The 21,662-nt window shown below is 44.1% G+C and overlaps 1 protein-coding gene across 3 annotated transcripts in view; it reads left to right on the top strand.

The window, feature by feature from the left end:
* The first annotated feature begins 1,130 nt into the window (after positions 1-1,130).
* LOC102061741 (phospholipid-transporting ATPase ID) overlaps positions 1,131-21,662 on the top strand; it is a 108,081-nt gene continuing 87,549 nt past the window's right edge. The window contains exons 1-2 of one of the 3 annotated variants that reach the window (XM_074533105.1): positions 1,131-1,377; positions 20,690-20,768. In XM_074533105.1, coding sequence (XP_074389206.1) covers positions 20,726-20,768 — 43 coding nt within the window. In that variant the 5' untranslated portion in view covers positions 1,131-1,377; positions 20,690-20,725. Of the gene's footprint in view, positions 1,378-12,829; positions 13,717-20,265; positions 20,506-20,689; positions 20,769-21,662 lie in introns of those variants that run through there. The other 2 variants (XM_005491738.4, XM_026796275.2) reach the window with 2 other exon arrangements.

The following is a 21,662-nucleotide window of genomic DNA, read 5'->3' on the forward strand; positions in this document are numbered from 1 at the left end:
CATCTAGGATCTCTCACAGATGTGAGAGAGGATCTGAGTCTCATTTCAGTGTTGCTTGGGCTGTTATCTTTCCTGCTTTGGGTCGTGTCCACATGACCCTATTAGTCATAACCATGGCCCATTATCTACTGGGAGATCTTTAAATAAAATTGTAAGCTTTCACTGCTATGTTTGCAATCCCGTCTACTGCTCTGAAAGCGAAAGAACAGATTGAAAAAGGCTGCAGGAAACAGTGGTACTGATGAATCTCTTTTCATTAACCAAGAACAGACAGAACAAAAAAAACGCCACAAAGAGATAAGGTGGTTAAGGAGGTGTGAATTACCTTTTAGAAAGGCTTCTGATTCAATGATTTAGCATATTGGAAAGAATGTTTAAAAAAAAATGTTCCTTTGAAAAAAATCGTTATCTATTTAAACCTGGCACTAATTCGGAATTTTTCAGGCAGAAGGTGTCATTAAACCTAGAAGAAGGTAGCAAAAAGGCCTTAAAGGAGCAAATCAAAGCTTGTGAATTAGCACTGGAAGTCTACATTATCAAAATGTAGGAAAGCATGCAATACCGGTGTGGCAGATAAACGTTGTTACTTAGACAATTTAATTTTATTGCAAGTTTTCATATTGCACCCTATCACCGTTGTACTTAGGTGGCTTTTTTAGATTAGTTCCATATCTTCTCTATCTCAGATTTATCTTTGCAAACGTTTTATTTAGTCTCAAGAGGGCATTGAAACAAAAAAGTATGTCAAAAGCTGAACCTACGTGATTTTTCCTCATAACCACGGAATCCAGAAACACGAATCAGGATCCTGCAGCACTCGGTGCCATAAACTCCTCAAGCAAGAAGCCATCCCACAGAAGTTGGGTGCATTTTATAGGTCCTTATGGGAGGCAGTGAAAGAAAGAACAGATTTTGGGACTGAAATGCTCCGAGTGCTGTCCAAGAAGAGAAATTTGCCAAAAGCCGAGCTCAGGGCCTGCCTGGGCCGCACCACAGGCTGCATTTCCCCCACATGGAGCCCAGAGCCCTGCCCGTGGTGCACAAACCCCTGCAATACCTGGTGTCACACCCGAGTCCAACGATCAGTTTTTATTTACTCAGTGCTGCACGGTGCCACGTTCCGCCCACAGCCCCGGGAACTTTGCCTTTCCCCTCGCAGCCCTCACCGGGGGCACCCGGGCACCCCGGAAGCCCCGGATCGCCTCGGCCTGCCCCGCTCCCCGGGAAGCGCGGTGTTCCCTCGCCAGCCTCGCCTCCCAGCCGTGTCCGGGGAGCTCAGCACACCCTGCTGCGGCTCTTTGCATGGTGCTGGAAACAATCCCTTCTGTTCGGCGTCACGAACGGCTCCAGGTTGAACACACGACACAGAATAGCCAGGTAGGACAATATCTTTATTTCTTCCCCTAAGAGAAGAATGTAAAAACTTGCACAGATGCCCAGACGTCAGCTTTTGTGTTTTTTTTTTTTTTTTGTTTTTTTTTTTTTTTTTGTTTTTTTTTTTTTTTCTTTTTCTTTCGCATACTGGATTATTACTCCATCTGTGAATGTTACTTCTCAGTAATGAGCCTGGTGCCTGGTGTCAAAGTTTTCTGTTTGCAGTGCCAGCCCCGGTGTCAGCAGCACTCAAAGCTAGAGCAAGCTGGGACCACTGCAACGTGGCTTTGGTAAAGCTCTCCAAAGTCGTTGGGAAAGCACATGTTCGTTTATTGACTTTGGATCCAGGCGCCTCTTCTCCCTCTTCGTAAATTTCTGGGAAGAAAGAAGCGAGAGCTGGGCCTCTCCTCTGTGAAAGGTGCTCTGAGTTGTCCCTATCATTTTTGCCAATTGCATTTTAATTTAACAATAAAGACACAAAACACAGGCCTCAGTCATGAAGCGGTTTGCATTGGAACTGACTGTCTCCGGAGGGCATGTGCTCTCTCTCAAACTGCTAGATGGACCAATTAACAAGTTGTTTTCTGGCCTGTGTGTGCTGAGTGATAAATGGTGTCACTGCCTTTAAAACTGGAGGGTATGAGACCGGGGTGAAGCATTCGCACCACTTGTTTAAGGCCCTTATATAGAAATCACAGGACAGTGATTTCTCCTGGACAGTCTTTTCTTAGCATAGTTATTTTTGTTTCATTAAGCCAGTATGTGACACACTGCAAAGTCAATTCGTGGATGCCCGAAGACTTTGCAAAGGTATTGCTAGAGGTAACACATCCAAAGTACCTTCTGCACTACCCCTTCCCCCAAAATCCTCGCTCATCATTTACTAAGTCCTCAAATGTTTCCTCACATCTGGCACTATTTTGACTCTCATCCCAGTAGTAAGACACTTTAGCATGTATTGAAGAAGGGCTTTCACCACAAAGCACTGCTCTTCTCTCCCTGCCCATGATCATTCAGGTATCCTGGCACCTGCAAAAGAAGTCTCGTGAAAGCCAGAACGAGATTTTGCTAAATGAGGCTATGAGGGAAGGAATCTTTTTGTTTTCGGTAAAGAAAATTGCAGAGATACCTAACTCTGCACATGATAAATGAATTCAAAAACAGTATTGAAAGCAAAGGTGAAGACCATACTGCTGGTGATCAGAGGCACTATTTTTATTTCTCAACATTAGCTTGGTTGCGAAGCATCAGAGGAAGGTAACACTGCAATTCACAGTACTGAAGTAACTGTTTACTTCCTTTTCGGTGGATGGCTTATTTTTCTTAGTGATAAAAGCTCCCTGTGGATCTCTATTTAGTCAAATGTGTGACTTACTGCACTTTAGTTCTGGTTCTAGGTGTTGGTTTATTCATGACCTACACACAGTTTTGCGTTACTGAAAGTCACTATTGCAGGCTTAAGCAAAACAAAGATCACTGGAAGGTAGGCTAATTTGCTGGTATCACAGTAAATCATGCTGTTTTGGTAACAGTATAGCTCTCTTCAGATCAGCCAGGAAACAACGCAAACAGTTTCACTGGGAATAGCTCGTCTCTATCAAAGACAGATTCCTGTTTATGACCAGTCTGCTAGAGGGACACTCTGGACTCACCTCCCACACAGTGAGATTGGCAGTGTTTAGTCTGGGTGTCAGTCCAGCCCCTTACACTCCTGGGTCCGGTCTGGGACCCATAAATGTTTTAGTGTGCTCGGGCACTGGCTGCAGGAGGAGCAGGACTTTGTTCCTGCACACCTGTAAGGTGGTGTAGAGGTAAGGAGGAAAACCCACCTGGGTACCTGAGACTCATGCAGCAGGAAAAGTCAGAAGTGAGTTCTGTTCTACTGTCTGTAGACCTATACCTAATCGTTATGCATATTTAAATATTTAAAGGCGATTTTCACACTTTAAAGGTGGAATGTTCTGATTTTGCCAGTGCTCCCAATGGCATACTCTAAGCAGGACTAGTGAAAGGGTTGCAGACAGGGCTGTGATCCATAGATAAACAAGACTCCTTTTCCCTTCCCCTGACTCACTCCAGGGGCCTGTGCAGCTCCTTGCCTGCCTCCATAGGTGATTCAGTGTTACTCCTGAATCCATGGCTTCCTTCCTGCTCTGTTATTCCGGTGGGTGTGGTTTACTGGGATGTGCAGTTACTGCAGGTTGCAGTTTCAGTGGGAACCTGGGTTACCCACAAGTTTAATATTTAGATCTCCACTTGCTTTCCCCTGTCCTTCAGTAAGAGCTGCAGTGTGCGATTTGTACTCTTGTTGTCTTGTGAAATGCTGCCAATGCATTCCCTACCTGCCATTTCACTTCTTGGACAAACAAGACTTTGTTTACTTTCCCATCTTAAATGTACAGATTTGGCTTTACAAGAGTACAAAAGGTACAGGTGTGAGGGGAGTCAGAACAATAGTTTTGCTTAATTTATGCATGTTTGCAAGAGTGATGTCTTGCATTCCAATTAGGATTGTTCCCCCTTGCCTTCCAGACCCCTCCACCCTTCCAGCCATGTCCTCTGAGTGTTTTACCCCGAGGGCTCTGTCTTTGCACTGGCTTGGAAAGATGTATCCTAAGGGCTGCTCCCCCACAGCAAAGCCACCCAAATTGGAGTGCATCTCCTCCTGAGCTGCTGAATTTATAGGAGCTGCTATATGAGCATAAACTGAACCTAATGCTGATTTATATTTATTTATTTGTGGGACTGCTAATTATGACTAGTCCAATTAACATCATGTTCAGCCCTACCTGCTGCAAGATCAGTTGGTGCCTCAATGCCTGTGTCAGACTTTCAGGTACCTTTCAGGAACCTCCAGGCTCCACTGCCTGCAAACACACAGGCATCCCAGATTAAATTCACTGGTTTCCAGTGCTTTTCCTTACTACTATATCCATCAAGCAATTGGGTTTGTCTTTAAATTTATTTCTAATTCTAGGGCTGTTTCTCTTCATCCTGGTTTGCTCCTAAAATGAATTCTTTTGCCTTCAGCTGCCTGGCCTTCACAGCTCCATAAATGCATTCCTTTTTTCCTCTTTGTGTGATGTAGAGCCTCCATGGAGGCCTCTTCTAGAAGCAAAAGACTTGCAACAAAAACCAAAACCCTGAACAAAATTGTAGAACACTTGCAAGATCAGCTGCTGAAACAACTTTCCAAGAAACCATTAATCCCAAAACTTTCCACTACATCAGATATTGATTAATGAAGCAATATACACTTTGGTCGATTTAAATTTCATGCCTCACTGGCATGATTGTCTCATGCCCCAGGCATTTTTGGGAGTCTCAAGGTATAGCTGTGTGAAGCACAACTTCACCACACGCTAGAGAGATTTCCCAGCTACAGCTGGACACCAGACATTACTTTTGACTTTGTGTGCTTGCCAGAGATTGTCATTCTCTGGATTGTCACCAGTTTCATTTCTGATCAGCCCTTGCTGCAAAGTTGTGCTGCAGACTGGCCAGGCAAATGTGCTTTTCTTTATTTTGGTTTACAAACAGCATTTTTTCTCAGCATTTTTTGCTGGACTAGTGTAAATACACTCTTTCCAAATATGCTCTGCAAACTCACTTGGGACACTGCCTTTGACTATCCCCTTTGTGTTTAATCCTGTTTTTTTCTCCTATGGCCAAAACAGCAATGTGATTGTAGGAAAAAATTCAAGTCCTTGCCTGGGCAGACACCACCTGTTAAGCAGATGGCATCCAAAGAAACACTCAGACCTCTGTCTGACCTGTTTACATCTCTGTACCACTCTCATCCCCAGAGCTAATCCAATTGTGCTTTTCTAAGAGAAATTATGACTTTCATTTGCTGACACAAAGCATTTATTCTCTTCTGATTACACCATCTTTACAGAGTCTTTAGAGATTACATGTGTTTTCTAGTACTTGGCTTCACCCAGGGAACTTGGCCAGATACTAACAGTCCTTAGAAGACATTTCTGCTTAACTCAAGCCCTGTGAATATTTGCTGTCAAACCAGCCTAAGCAGCTACATGGGCAGCTGGGCACGGGGGACACCAGCAGCCCAGTGTGGAGCTGGGCCACAGGCAGAGCATTGCAGAGCTCTGCTTTTGAGATGTGACACATCTGGAATGAGGAACATGCTGGTTTTTTGCCAGGATTCAAGGTTATAATCGTAGGATCAATGAATGGTTTAGACTGGAAGGGACAGTAAATCATGTATTTCCAAGGCCCCTGCCATGGGCAGGCACAACTTCCACCAGACCAGGTTGTTCAAAGCCCCATCCAGCCGGGTTGCAGGGATGGGACATCCACAGCTCCTCTGGGCAGCCTGGGCTAGTGTCTTACCACTCTCACAGAAATAATTCTTCTAATATCTAATATAAACCTACTCTCTTTCAACTTAAAGCCATTCCCACTTGTTCTATCACTGCAAGATTTTGTCTAAATTCCCTCTCCAGTGTTTTTGTAGGTTCCCTTTACATGTTAAGAGGCTGCTAAGAAAGTTGAAAATGAAGATTTGGAAATAATGGAACACAGCACAAAATGAACCTAAAATAACAAAACACGCCCTGGAGATTTTGCTTAAGAGCACAGTTTCTCATTGTCTGTACTAATCCTCATGCAGTTTCCACCTCTCTTTCTATTATTTTAAGCTGGGATATCCTGTAATTATCTAAAGATTATCTATCTCCTTGTGGGGAGGAGGCACCAAAAATGGTTGAGCTTTTATGCTTCAGTGCCACACCAAGATAAAGGACCATGGGTTTTGTGGGTTTTTGTACTTCCTTATTAAGAAAACTACTTTCTTTATTTCTCCTGACTGGGCAATTGGTGCTGCACCGTACTGTTGAAACCTTACTTAATTCCGTTTATTCCCAGAGTCTTTTGATAATGTGGGGTATTTTTGTTGTGTATCTTCATATAGTACATTACCAGTTTGAGGCTGTGTGTCATTGCCTTCTGGAGATACACCAACAAAGCCTTGATTACTCTGTCAAAAATAGGAAATGCTGCCCCTCCTTATGAGGCCCACAATTTATTCAACCCTTAAGCAGCACATGAAAATCAGAAGTGGTATGACAAAGGGTAGCACTTGGAATACAGTGTTTAAATACCTACCTCTTCCTTTCCCGTATCTCCTTGTTTTTAAAGGGATCTTCTGTGATACTGCATCGTATCCCAACACAAGAAATGGCAGTGATTAACCTCAAATTAGTTACACACCCACACCCTTGTGGCTGTGTGCACTGCACATTTCTCACTGGCTTAGCTGCTGCTGTCTCCTCCGGGCTCTCCTGAGCTGCTGGGTGAGGAGCATGTCCTCCTTCACTCTGCCATCACATCCTGAGGGCCACAGGCACCCATCAGGCTGTTCCTCTCCTTCAAAAGGCTGCAGAGGGATTCACACGCACAACTTCTATCTCAGTTTACAGGAATTCACTGCCTAAACACTGACTGCCCATGTGCACGGGGATGGGAATAATACATGTCTTTGCTCTCAGCCAAGCAAGTGCAAAGGAACGTGCTCTTCTGTTAAATACCTGGAGAACAGATGCAGGAACAATATAACATAAATTAAACTTGCACTGAATAAAAGCAAAGGCTGGCAGTGCTGGGATCTGGCACAGCTGCGGAAATATATGGGTTATTTACTGCCAAGGTGGTGCTGCAATTGAAGTGCAAACTGTTGATTAAAATGTCATGCAGTTTCGTTGGGGAAATATCCAGGGAAATAAATTGTTTTGCGCTTATTTATGTCATATTGTGTTAGCACAGATATTTTAGATTTTTGCTTAATTACCTAAAGTTTCACATTCCACAGGGGAGCCAACGTCTCTCTTGTCAGTATATTAGGCTCCCTGGGCCTTGTTTTTTATGATGGCTACATTTTTTTCCAGAGCATCCTCCATTGCCACCAGGCAGAGGCTTCCTTGTTCTTCTCAAAGTTCACAGAACTTGAGTTCTGACAGGTCCAGGAGCCAACTCAGTCCCAGTCATCACCACTACAAATTATTGTAGCACTACAGTATTGTACTCCTGTGTGCTCACATCCCCTTTTGGGATCATGGCTCAATGGAATGCTGGTCCTGCTGCACATCCCTAAAGTGAACATCAGTTGGTCACCCCCAAGGCCCTCTGACCTCTCTGAAGTGGGCTGGCTTATCACAATCTAGCCATCAAAAACTACAAAAACATAATAAAAACCTAGTTATAGTATTGTGGAATGATTCGGGTTGAAGGGACCTTAAAGATCATCTTGGCTCCAACACCCCGTCATGGACAGAACACCTTCCACCAGGTTAACCTAGCCAAGCCTTGAACACGTAATTAATTCATTAAATAATGCTAGAAAAAAATCAAAAAAAGATAATTTGATACTAGGAGTAATTTTGTGGCAGGCAGCAAGTTGCCTCCTTATTTATCCTGGCAGGATAGATACAATTGTAACCTGGAAAAGACACAGTAGAGATATACATGCATACATTATGTTCAATTTGGAATTATGGTTAAAATGCTTATGAGCATAATGGATGTGACATGTTATTTACAGAATTCTCTCAGAACGTCACGAAGTCTTTCATGGAATGGATAATTGATCTTTAGAGCAATATGTAATGAAACCATGAAGAACCTAAATAAATCCCAGATGCTGTACGGAATGCAGAAGCCATCTACTCCATGCAGATCCAGGGACTTCCCATCCTTTCCACCCATACCTAGTGCAGAAAGGTATGGAAGATTGTGGGAAGTCTCTGTAAAATGTGGAGGCTTGGCATGGGTTGGATTTCCTCTGTGTGTTCAACCACGGGGTCTCACTGAGGGGTATATGAATTCCTCAGTGGTTTGAGCTGGGTTTTTGGTGTGTATCTGAGGAGTGGACAAGTGACAGCGTCTGAAGTGTCACCACACACGGCATGTGTGTTTGTGGCAGCTGCTGCCTTGCCAGTAGCAGACATTGTCCTTGTGCAACACCCCTGTTACAAAGGACACTGTCCTCAGGGGCTCTAACGAGCTGGGCTGCCGCTTTGCCCTCAGCTATTGATTTTTTTTTCTATTCACATTCGTGTGATTACCTTTGAACGAGCCCTCCCAGGCATCCCTCTGGGATTCCCCTCTTTTTCACTGGTGATGATTAGGAAATAAGTGTTAAAGGCAGTGTGGACACCTCTGGGGTTTGCTGGGCAGGTGATTAATCCCCGGCTTTGCCGGTGCAGCCGGGCACATGCAGTTTCATGGGCAAAGGCAGAGACACAGATTTTCATTGCAGGAATGTAATACTGAGACAGGAGGATCTCCATCAGCTCTCTTCAATGTCTGTGTCTATCAGGTCACTCAGTTCCTCACTGGATCACAGAGAACATTTCAGACTTCTCTCCTTGCAACAGAATCTTCCCTCCCAGAGCAGTGAAATTTTTGGCCAGGAGGGAGTTTGTAAACACAAGATCCCAAATCTGGTGGGAACTGGACTCAGAAATGAGGTAGCCTTGGGCTTTGCTCCCTGCAGAGTTTATTTTCTTCTGCACTTTTTTTTGCTCTTCAGTGTAATCTGAGCATCTGAACCCCTGGTTTTTTGACCAAAAGGTTTTCGGCTCCATCTCCTAAGGGCAGCAAAGGCGACACCTAAGAGACATTATTGCAATTTCTGTTTTAAAACATCAGATGATATCACATCTGCAGGGGTTGGTGCCAGGAAGATGAGATCAACAGTTTCCAGAACAAGTTGTTGCTTTCTTTTTAAAGACAAGAGTCTGGGCTTTTTGGTTTTTTTCTTTATTCTTTCTCATTATTTTCTTTAGCTGGCCATTGTTTGTTAAAAGCTTGGAATACTGGGCAAGGGGTATTGGTGGAGAAAAGGCATCTCTAGCCACACACTCATGCTTCCCTGCTGAAGATAACTGGCACACTACCATATCCTGATCAGTGTGACTCAGGTTATTCCACACACATTCACAGAAGCTATTTTGTGACCATTTCCATGTGGTGTGTACTGGGACAGCTCACAGCTTCTGGAGTAACTGCTGAAGTTTGGGAATACTTCTATATTAACCTGCTAGAGCTGCACCACAGATTATATCCAAAGAGATGGATGCAAAGGTAGGAATCCAGAACACCTCTTCAAATGGGGTTAATTTAGAATTCCTTGCAGGAGTGGTAAAATGAGTTGAGCTGAGTAGCTCCCAAAAGGCAAGGACAGCTCTAGAACAACTGGTCACTTCATGACATTACCTTCCTCTCCTATTTCATTTTCCACCCACAGGCAGGTCATGATAACAACACCACATAGTATTTAGTTTTCCCTTCCTCTGCAGAGTTGTGGTGTGCATTCTACCAGTAGGATCCTCTACAGAGATCAAGAACACTGCCACTTTATGTGTTATACAGCTTATTTTGGAGTCCTTGGTCTTTTGTTATTCACCTTATGATTGTGCTAGTGTTTCCTGGACTACAGCAGTTTACAGCTTGGATGTTCTCCTTACAGACTGTTTGTAAAACAATTCTGTCATAGCCAAGGAGTGGACAATAATGTCCTGGTTTGTTCCTTTCAGTCCAGTATTTTTCGTGCATCTTACTCTGACTTTTAGCAAGAAGAGAATACAGAAAATCTCTCGTTGGAAAACCATCTGACCCCTTGGACCTATTGCAGGTGCTCATAATAACAGATGTTTCAGGTGTCCCCACAGTGAAGTGAGCTACTCATCCCTCCCCTCTACACGGAGCTCCTCACTGGTCAGGACCAGTGGGGAAAGTTGGGACAAGGGAAGTGTAGGCTGTAGGAGGCAATTCAGTCATCTAAGGCTAAGCCTTGGGGGTTTGTGAGGGAGCCCTCCAGAGCCATGCAGAAAGGTTTATTCTGGAACAGTGACTGGCATGGGTAGGAACTGAGCGATGCCCTTGTGCTGTTCTGGGAGATGGAGATGAGGTTGGGTGGGTGGAAGTGATCCCTGGAGATTGCATCAGCTCTGGGCTTGGGGGATGAGCCCAGCGTGGCTCATCAGAGAGTGGTACCATCACTCATCTGCAGATGAGTGCAGATCAAACCTTGCAGTTCAGGAGTGGCAGAGTGCAGCTAAGAGAGTAAGGGAAAGCAAAGACCATCAGTGCTCCTTTTGAAATATATTGGATCATTGAGAAGGCATCAAGACGAGCAATTTTAAAAATCAGTAATTTTAAAAATTACATATCATAGGGAGAGATTCTCTCAAGGACTGGCATTTGATTTAAGTCTACATTGTGGGATGCTTCAAGGTATGCTTCTCTTTTGTTTCTTTCCTATCCTCTAGTTTGCTCCAGTTGCTCAAGGGCATATTAAGACATTCAAAATGTTTCTAGATCACCAGACATGTTTGGGTTCTGGGTGCTCCTGAGATAGTCCTCTGCTCTGTCAGCTTTGCTGTTTGAAGGAAGACCAAATCTAATCTGGAGAGTGGGCTGAGAGCACCCTTTAAAAACAGTGTTAGTGTGGCTTCAGTTCTGCATCTTGATCACAGTTGAAATGCTGCAGAGGCTGAAGGAATGTAGTCACTTTCCCAGATAAAGTCAGTGGGTAAGGTCTTAATGGCATGAATTTAAATCCATCCCACCCTAGTTAGCCCTCTGTGACTAGTGGGCACTGGGAAAGTGGAGGATTTAAGGGTGAAGGGGCGTGGTATGGAGGAGGCTGCTTGGCCAGGAAGACAACTCACGTACTGGAAAAACTGCAGATTTAACTTCCCACCACTGTGGATCATGGCAAGTGACTGCTACCCTATTGCATCTGTCCAGCTGAATCTCTGCCCAAACCATGCTGGCTTCAGGGACACTCAAACACACAGCATATGTGTGCACCCTTTGTACAGGAGGTGAAATTTCAACAAGTGCCACTGCAGGCAGCAGTGCTCCCTGGCATGTTTGGAAATCTGCTAAGGAGGATACAAATCATGTGGAGATTGTGAAGATGCTATCCAGGGAACAAAGTTTAAGGCAAGGACAAGAGAACGCAGAGCTGAGTTCATAACCCTGAGTCACTCCTGCTCTTCTGAGTGCTCCGTGCTTCCATGTGGGTTAAGCTTCCCTGCGTGAGGAGGTTCACTGGAATCCCAAGGAAAGCATAGCTGAGGGAAAAAGTCATGGTCAATGTATGTGAGATGGACTTTCAGTGCCAAGAAAAATCATAAAACAGCCTTCGAAACCCTTAGCTATTTTAAAGTCTAAACAGGACCCAAGGCTGGGTGACTTTATGGTTGGTTCCAGTTGTGTGTCAAAGGAAGTAGACAAATCTAATTCTAAGAAAGAAGAAATTACTGTGGCTGAGGCCAAAGTGGTAACATGCAAGTATAAAGACAGCAGCAAAGAAAGCAGGAGTTGTGTAGAATGACTTGTAATCAACTAACATTAAAATGTCATGAAGAAAAGCAGATGAAAGTTACAAGAAGGAGGAAAATTCCAGAATGAGGTAAAACCAAGGGGTTCTCCAAATATGTAGAAGGATCAAAATTAATCCAGATCCTTGTACTTTTTCTTGCAGGAAAAAATGTGATACTTGGGCTATTGCTGTTGAAATGAGGTGTGGGTGGCAAAAAGAAAAATAGCTAGTGCAAGAGGAATTTCTTTTTCAGCTGGATGCTGTCAAGGTCATAATCATCTGAAAATGACCTGGATCTTCAGGACATCAGTCCTATGTGCCACATCCCATGTTGGCTGTTAGTATGTGTGTCCGAATTAGGAAGACAGTTCAGCAAGCATTGTCTCAAATTGGTGTAGTTGGAATATCCCTGAAGTCATAGCAAAGGGCACAGACTCTATTTCATCTTTCAGAAATTGCTTATGGTGTTAAGAATGTCCTCTTCATTGCCACTCTGTTCCTTAACCTCCATGAGCAGCACTGGAGCACTACCACTGCAGCTTCCAGAGTCCTCCATACCTATCTATCCTCTTGACTACAGAAAATTTCATTTTGTAGAAAATACTCTTTGGCAAAGCCTTGACTCTTGTGTTACTATAATTAATCAGCTGATTAATGCATTCAAGTGGGTAGGTATGAAATTAATTTTAACAGTGTTTATGAATTTCTCTGTAGGAAAACTCAGACACAAGTACACATAGAAATGCTAAAGTTTCTTGTGTTGTCACAATACATGGAGATGTTCCTGGCAGGCATTACTGTGAACATGACTATGTAAAGAATGTGGTGCTTTAAAAATAATTCCCATTCACAGGTATAGGGAAGCTAGAAGTGGATTAACGTTGTAGTTGCCCCAGTTTTGATCTGGCAGATCAGAGCAGCTGGCAGGTAAAATACCAGGGGACTGGCATATAGGAGGGCACTGTATTGTGAAAAGTCCCACACCTTGGGAAAAAAAGTGAATGTTTTGTTTGTTAAAGTGGGAAAATGAGGTGGGAGTGTTGGAAGGCTCATGAGAGTGCTGGGGGGTTCTGGTGAGGAGGGTCCCTGTGACCATGGTGTGGTCAGGCAGGTGTCCCAGAGGGCAGGGGAAGGTCATGCTCTCGGGATGAGCAAGCAATTCGGCTCCGATGCAATCCTCTGGCTGGCTGGAGGAAGCCCTGTGGTTGAGTTATGCAATTGTGCTCTATGAGGCTTTTCTCTGCAGAGTTTTTGCTAGTCACAACTTTGGAAAGTGGGTGAGGTGGAGCCTTGGGATCAGCTTGTAGGACTGTGTCTCTGGGTTTAAGGAGCCCTGACCAGCTCCGGTGTTACAGACACAGAGAGAGGGGCTGGTGCTAAGAAATGGATCCCTTCCCAAGTTCATCCTTTTTGAAAGCAATTTGATATGTTTGACTCTTTTATTTGCTTGCTTTCTCTTTGAAAGCTTCCGCGTCGGCAGGAGGTAGGTAAAGCAAGCAGCTGTTTCCTCTGGAGTTAATTGGGGTTCCCCAAGCCTAGATGCTCTGCTTTTCTGCTTTACTCCTTCACGGTTTGTAGCACTGAAACATTTTATTTTTAAGGCTCCTACTACACTCTCCCTCCCTACAGGAAACAGAATATAAAAAAAGAAAAAGGGGAGGAAAAGAAAAAAAAAAAAGGGAGTTGGCAAGGAGCCAAGCCCAGTGACTGAAGTGAGAAGTAGGGAACTTGGAGTAAGTGTAGTTGCCGGGACATTGTATGTCAGAGCGAGTCAGCGGCGGATTTTAAGGCGTCGGAGAGGACACGCGATGCCCATCGCACGGCGCAGATAAGGTTTGCGGCCGTAGGTGAATGTCCTGGCTCTGCGACTGCGAGCGAAGCCGTCGGTCTGGGGAGGGGATAAAGCTGCGTGTAAATGAGAAGAGAGGAGTGTACCGGAGTGCTATGGAGGGCAGCAACTTTGTTGCTGTGACTTTTACAAGCCTTCAAGGGTAAGACTGAACGCGTTCCTTCCGCTCTCTCGTTTTTCCTGCCGGTTTCGGGGTGGTGCGCGGGGGGACAGAAACTTGCGGGGTGTTTTTTTTCCAGACCCAAGAGTTTTGCGGAGCTTAATCAAAGCGCTCGGGGTTGAGCTTTGCCTACGGGCAAGCTGGGAGACGTCTGGGTGGAGTGAGCTGAGCTGTGCATGATTCCGAGCAGCAGCAGGAGCGGGAGCAGCAGCAGCCGCCCGGGGAAGCTGCTATTGTTTGTTCCAGAGGGATCAGCCTGCCTTTCTCTTTGGGAACCCGCTCCGCAGCAGCCACAGCTGTTGATCCGTAACTTGAGCGTCGTCGCTACTAACCCACCCAGAGGAGCTGAATGCAGTTTTTTGACTGCCACCCCGGTGTCAGTTTAAAGAGTGTTTTAATGAAGACAGATGGAGGATGTTGGATCATTACTTTAAGACGTGGCAGATAACAGACTGAGCCTGTTTCCCAGCAATTACAGCTAATTGCATTGGAACATTGGAGTGTAGGGGTGGGAGCGCGGAGTTCCATGGGTTTCTGTATATATAGATTGGAACAGCACCAGAAAATATCTGTAGGGCTGGCTCACCTCATCCACAATACCTGTTCAGGTGTGGAAAAAGCAGGGAGGTTTCAGGGATACTTTCAAACTCGTCGCACCGAGTCAGTAGATCTAAACCAGAGGCTACACTGCTTTTGTAAACCCTGATGGCAGCAGTGACCACTTACAGTGCCTTAAACTTATGCCAGGTTTTAATTTTGCCAAATCTGATTTCAGTCCTGTAAAAGAGTAGTTTTTGGATTCAAAACACACATTTTGGTTGTCCACTCTGCAGCTCACTTTCTGTGTTTGCAAAGCAGGGAGTGGTACAACACATGGTATTCCCTGTTTTGCTCTTGAGGTATTCAAACACAAGAGGATGTAAGGAGGGGTGGAGAAATGCAAATAGTAACGTAGTTCAGTGCTGAAAGATGATTAATACTAATGGCTGAAAATTTTGCGTCTGCTTTTGGTATGGAAAAGTAAATGGATTGTTCTCTTTGGAACCAAAATTTGACAAATTTGACTGAAACAGTTAGTACCAGCTTCAGTTCAAAGGGGCCCCTTGGCAAACACACCTTTGTGTGGCACATGGGAAGGTCAGTTTGTGCCAGGTGTGCCAGGCCTTAATGCTGCTTTACCAGAGCCTTGGCAAACACTGCTCTGTGATGTCCTCCTTTTGCAATACCCGTGAGTGACTGTGACTGTCCAGCTCCAGCAAAAGGGCATGGATAAAACAGGGAGGTTGAGGACCTGATGTGTTTTAAATCCTTAGTATTTTCTCAGATGTGCCTCCAAATCCAGCGTAAAGTGATACATGTTCAAAATTTAGGGACTGAGATCTTGTATTTAACATTATTACTCCACCAAGAGCAATGAGTGGAGAAAAGAAGCTTTCAACCTTTTTTGTCATGACCCTTACTGCCTGGAATCTGTTTTCTCATATGATGAGTTATTGGTTGGAAATTTAGTACTTTAGCATGAAAAATAATAGAATTCTAAGATCAGTGAGTATTTGTGATCATTACACCATCTAAACAGAAATTAAAAAAACCCCAAACTTTTGTGCAAAAACTGACCTGACATGAAAAGATGAGTGGAGGCATGATACTCTTTCTGAATTTGTACCTGCACAGAGTTGTTTAAAGTTTTTTGTGCGTACGCATACCACAGGATATTTGGTGGCAAAACTGACTGGAGAAATCTTGTTTTTCTGACTAATTCTCCTCATTTCTAGGAGCTTGCTTCTCATACTTCAGCACAACTCACTGCCTCCTCAGATCTGATATGACCACTGCTTGGGCAGGAATTTCAGTCTGTACTGAACTACACCCCATGATCTGGATTAAAATAACCCTTCCAAAAATGATTGTATTTAACGTGGATCATTTCACAGAGTCTGGGAATGAAGTGATAGGAGCAGAGGCACTAAATATATTCTAATTCATATTTATCATTGAATCTGATGTATCATATAGCTTTGTCCAGAGAAGCAGGGCCAAGAAAAGAGACATGTTTTCCATCCACAACATCTGCTCTGCATTCATCCAGCTTGTGCCATGCCTTTTGTCATTTTGCCACTCAAGGCTGTGGTGGTGGGAAATGCCTCCCTCCTCCTCCAGTTTGCAGTACAGCCCTCAGTGAACCTTTGCAAAGCCCATGTGTGGTAGCTCATTGCAACTTACCCCTCATGCAGGAGGAGCTTTGCAGTTGTGTTCTCAAGCCGAATCATTGAATTGTGGAGTGGTTTAGGTTGGAAGGAACCTTAAATATCGTCCTGTTCCAACTCCTCTGCCAAGGGCAGGAACACCTTTCACTAATCCAGGTTGCTTAGAGCCCCATCCAGCCTGGCCTCCAGGCATGAGGTACCCTCAGCTTCTCTGGGTGGCTGTGCCAGTGTCTCATCATCCTCCCAGTAAAGAATTTCTGCTTAATATCTAATATAACCCTACTCTCTTTCAGTTTGAAGCCATTCACCCTTGTCCTGGCATTACGTGCCTTGCTGAAAGTTCCTCTCGAGTTCTCTTGTAGCCTAAGTACTGAAATTTGCTCTAAGATCCCACCAAAGCCTTCCCTTCTTCAGGCTGAACAACCCCCATTCTCTCAGCCTTTCCTCACAGCAGAGCTGCTCCATCCCTCTGATCACCTTGGTGGCTCCTCTGTGCTGGCTCCAGCAGGTCCCTGTGGTTCCTGTGCTGGGAGCCCAGGGCTGGATGCAGTGCTCCAGGTGGGTCTCAGCAGAGCAGAGCAGAGGGGCAGAATCCCCTCCCTGCCCTGCTGCCCACGGGGCTCTGGGTGCAGCCCAGGACACGTTTGGCTCTCTGGGCTGTGTGCACACAGCCAGCTCATGTTGAGCTTCTCATCCAGCAGCTCCCTCAAGCCCTTCTCCTCTGGTCTGCTTTCAATCCATTCCCTGCCCAACCTGTACTTGGGATTACCTTGGCCCACCTCACTTCTACCTCTCTTAAATGAGGCAGAATTTGGGTTGTGAGAAAACATCACTTTCCTATTCAAGATCTGTCAAAGAAGCTTCTAATTGTGGCTATTGAAACACCCAGAGCTCTTGATCAGACTGTCAGCAGCCATAAAGCAGGTGGACTGTCAATATGTGGATTATCACACATTGCAAATGTTGAGCAGCAGAAAGTTCATAGAGCCCTGTAGGTACAACAGTTTCCTGTGGTGAGCGGGGATAATTTATTTGTAGCTTGTACCCCCAATTCGCTGTGAGAATTGGGAATTCGAACTTTAAATAATTTCTGAATTAATAATTTCTGAAGGGCCTGAAAACATGGGGAAGCAACACATTGTCCTGTTAAGCTGAGGGGGCCTACATGAGTGCTCAAATACTCTGAGCCCCAGTTGATTACTGACAATGCTGTGTACCTGGGGTAAAAATAAATGAAGCAAATCCAAAAATAATCAAGTGAAAAGTGAAACAACAAAGAGTCCAGAAGGGCTGACACAGACTGCGGAAAGCAACTAGAGGAGACTGAAGCAGTGCTTCACTTTGCCTGGCCATAGCTGGTGCCAGGGAAAATTAACACAAACAGGAAATTGCCTTTTTTTTCTGACTGTAGAATGCTTTTTGTGTGTTTATGGGTTTTTAATTAATTCAGGAAAAGGAGGCTATGAAATTGTCCTACCAAAATTTTAAGAAGTACTTAATGCCACACAACAAAAGAAATATGAGATAACCTTTTTTCCCTGGTAATTTAATTTTTTTTTCCCCTGGAAAGCATAACGAGAAATTAAAACTGTAATTAAAAATAGATGTGAGTGATAGGAGGCTGATGACCCATTCCATTGCAAGTTTGGAGTGGAAACTGAATCTCAGATTTAAAAAATAGGAAAATAAAGAAAGCTGAACTGGAGCATGAATTTTGATTATGTGTGAAATCTGTAGGGGAAAAAATACCCAGAGGGACGTTGTTGATAAATTCAAGTGCAAAGACGTTGGACCATGCAGGTAGAATTGAGAGTCTAAAATAACCTAAGAAAAAAAAAAAGAACTGGGGCTAAAAGGCAGGAAGAGCCAAGGTCACCCAAGAGAGCACATCTGTCTGCACAAGCTGTGATAAGTGAGACAAACGGGAGCAGTACCTGTGGCTCCACCAAAGGGGACAATTTCACCATTACTTGCTTGTGTTTCTTTTCACACTGACAGCTGGTGGTCAGCGAGCTCTCAAACTGAAAACAGACACCTGTGTGTGACAGTGCACAGTCACAGAGGGGGTGTGAGCAGGCAGCCTTGCACAGAAGCCACAGCCCTCCTGAGAGTGGCTTTCCTCTGTAAAGAACTATGGGGATTAGATGTGTGAGTCAATAACAAAGCAGTAAAGGAAGATATTTGCAATATTATGAAAATAAAGGGTACACCTCAATGCAATAGGGGTGTGTCCAGCCCTTAATGCCATCATCTGTGTGCCCATTGAATACTGACACATTTTCAAATGACATTGTGGTTTGGGCAAGTCAGGAACTGAGTTTTGCCTGGAGGATCAGGTCAGCTTGGGAAGGATTCATACATAACTCCTGGGATTTAACTAAGTGAGCAGGTATGCCAAGTGTGTGTGGTGGTAGTGATGTGTTGGAGAGGTAATTGGTGCAAATGGATGTGGCAAAGTTATCTCCCACATCTGCCCTAAAAGGCAAAGGTTTGTGGGAATTGAAAGCCTATAAGGGTATTTGTGTTGCCATGATGGTAATTTAAATTTACTGCTGAATGAAGACGTTCAGTGCATGCAGTCCTGATTTAATGCACTGAGAAGCTGTGGGAACTACATGCTTTCCATATCAAAACACTGTATTGTTTCAGTCTTCTTGTCATGCTGCAGTCCCACCAGAAACCAGGGTTCAAAGAATCACAGTAATTAACAAAAGCCATGTGTCAGAGCTGAAGGAAGTTTCAGGTTTTTTGTTTGGAAGATGTGAAAGTCTATTGTTTGTTTCATGTTATTACTGATGAAAGAAAGCTTATAACCACCTTCGCTTCTCTGCTCCCCCAAAAATGTAAACATCCTTTTTTCACCCTCTGCTGAAATTATATGCCTTGTTAATTGAGTACACAGCTGGGAGAGGTTTGGTAGCTGGGGATTGTTTTTCTAAAAAGTTTGGAAAATACATGAAGATCCAGGGTTCATATGGGTCATGTAATCATCAATATGATGATTATAACCAGTTAACCTTTTGCATATTTGTGCTGACAGTGAGGAATGACTTTTGTTTTTCTGAAATGTTCTGCAAATACAGCAACATCCAGAGTTCATATGGATCATGTAATCATCAATATTTTGATTACAGCCATCTTTGTGCAGCCAAGATTACCAGATCAGGGATTATCAGATCTGTGACTCCTGGTGCTTCAGGAAATCTGAGGTCTTTACCTCTATGTGTGTGGGGAGTGTCTCACTCTTCCCACCATCTTACGGGGAACTCTCTGTCCTTGTTAGTAGGGTTTTGTAAGACATAATAGTAATCCTAAAACATGGAAGAAATATGTTGAAAGTGATAGACTGAAGTCAGGGATGGAAAGTAAGTTTAGTCAGCAGGGTCAAGAAAGCTTTAGGTTGTGACATTGCATATTTTAACTTTAAGTGGTTTGTCTTCATGGCCAGAGAAGTACTGGGGAGAGGTGGCACTTGTCACGATGAGCAGAAACAATTGGAGGAGTAAATAGAGAAAGCACATCTTCCAAGCAGAGTGGGCACAGAGAGCCTCCCAAACCCCTCACTGAATTCAGATTCATGCAACTGCAGCTGCTAAATATAGCTTTGCTGGAGCATCTGGAGCACAAGTCTGGCATATGTGGGGATTGTAGAGTCTTCCCTAAAGTTTACCCTTTTTTCTGCAAACACATGAAGTCCAAGCTCACACTGGTGGTGTTGTATCAGGCTTGCATTTGGGCAGTGGCATAGACTGTGTTTTTATGTGAGTGTTTCCAAAATATGATATATTTGCTATTCCTGTCTCCTTAGGCACCCTTGCTCTGCGCAGATAGCATAGGATAAATTGAAAAACTACATTCTGTTACCTAGAAAACTTGTTCTGGATAGACTGTGACTCTCTCAAGTGGCTCAGCTTGCCTCACTGACCACTTAAGCAACTACTACAGTGTTCCTGTTGATTCAGGCTCCTGGTCACAGGGCAATGCCAGCTTTTCTCATGGGCACAGATCGTCTAGGTTGTCAGCCCCAATACCACCTTCAAAGCCTTTAAATAAACTTGTCTGGTGATTGGGACACTGAAAATTTCACTACCAGCTGGTTTTAATGTGGTTTTTTTTGGGTTTTTGTTTTTTTTTTTTTTTTTTTTTTTTTTTTTTTAATGCTCTATTCCTCTGCCTATCAGGACATATTCAGAGCCTGAAATGCATTTTTGGTGCCTGGCCTTAGCTTCTGGGCCAGGCAGTTTGCAGCTAGCGGAGGAGAAGTTTTATTGTGGTATGCCCCAAACATGCAGGATGACCAGGAATGGACAACAGTGCGAGCCAGCACGTGTTGAGCAGCAGCAGATTTACAGGAAACCAGTGCTTCCCACTGCTTCCTCCTCTTCAAGGAGGCTGGTCTTGCTCTGGGTAGACACACAGTTCCTCTGTACCTAAAGTACAAGCTCTGGGTGTGTATTTCTCATTTTCATATGGCACCAATGTAGTGAGAACGTCCCTTTCAGCCTCTCATCCCTGGTCCCTTCTTTGTGCCATGTCAGGTGATGAATTGACCAGCATGTCCCAGGTAAGGTAGCCCACTGATACAACTTGAAAACTTAAAATTGTTTTGTATTTTAATGCATTCTAGATGATAAACTGTGTCTGCTAGCCACAGTGCTTGGGAATTTTTTCCCCCCATTTATTTGGTATAGAATGACATGTTTGTGCTGCTCTATGTGTTGTGAATTGCCTTCTCTTTTCTCTTGCAGAAGTTCCATGGAGTTGGACTAAAATAAAATTTTGGGATGTCTCTATTTGGATTAAAATTTGGAAAGAAGAAATTGAAAGGTGAGTGTAGTCTGTTAATGCCATTTTCATGGGAGCAAAGGAATGTAAATACAGCACATGTGCAAGTCCCTGAGCTCCTGTTTGGGAGTATGTCTGGCCCAGAGCAGGTGGGAGAAAATACGCTTTCTTTCCTTTTCCTGCATTTCCTACTGCCTTGGAGGAGTGCTGCAGACTAGGTGCTAGGGAGTGGGGGCACATCTGCAACAGGAGCAGCTACAGAGTTTGTGCACTTTCATGACACATGACTGCCTTGGGGAAGTTGGGTTTTGGTGGCTTTTTTTACAGGAATCCTTTGCGGGAGTGGGTGGATGAGCAATGCACATTGCAAAGTCCAGTGCAGTCTTTGGATGGTGAAATGTACTGGTGCATCTCAAATTCTGTGTTCAATTTTGAGCCCCTCACAAGAAAGACTTTGAGGTGCTGGATTGTGTCCAGAGAAGGGAAAAGAAGCTGTTGAAGGGTCTAGAGTACACGTCTTATAAAGAGCAGCTGAAGGAGCTGGGGGGTGTTTAACCTGGAGAAAATAAGGCCCAAATGAGGCCTTATTGTTTTCTGAAAGTACCTGAAAGGAAGCTGTAGTTAGGTGGGGATCAGTCTCTTCTCTCAGGTAACAAGCAACAGGACAAGAAGAAATGGCCTCAATACTTCAGGGGAAGTTTAGATTGGATATTAGGAAAAATTTCTTCACAGAAGGGTTGTCAATTTTAGGAACAGACTGCCCATGGCAGTGGTGGACTCACCATCTCTGGAGGTGCTTTTAACAGATGTGTAGATGTGGCATTTAAGGACATGGTTTAGTGATGGAGTTGGCAGTGCTGGGTAAACACTTGGATTTGCTGATCTTGGAGGTCTTTTCCAATCTAAACAATTGTATGATTCTATTTTATGATGGCA

This window comes from Zonotrichia albicollis, chromosome Z, assembly GCF_047830755.1.
Source record: "Zonotrichia albicollis isolate bZonAlb1 chromosome Z, bZonAlb1.hap1, whole genome shotgun sequence".
Classification (NCBI taxonomy): Eukaryota; Metazoa; Chordata; class Aves; order Passeriformes; family Passerellidae; genus Zonotrichia; species Zonotrichia albicollis.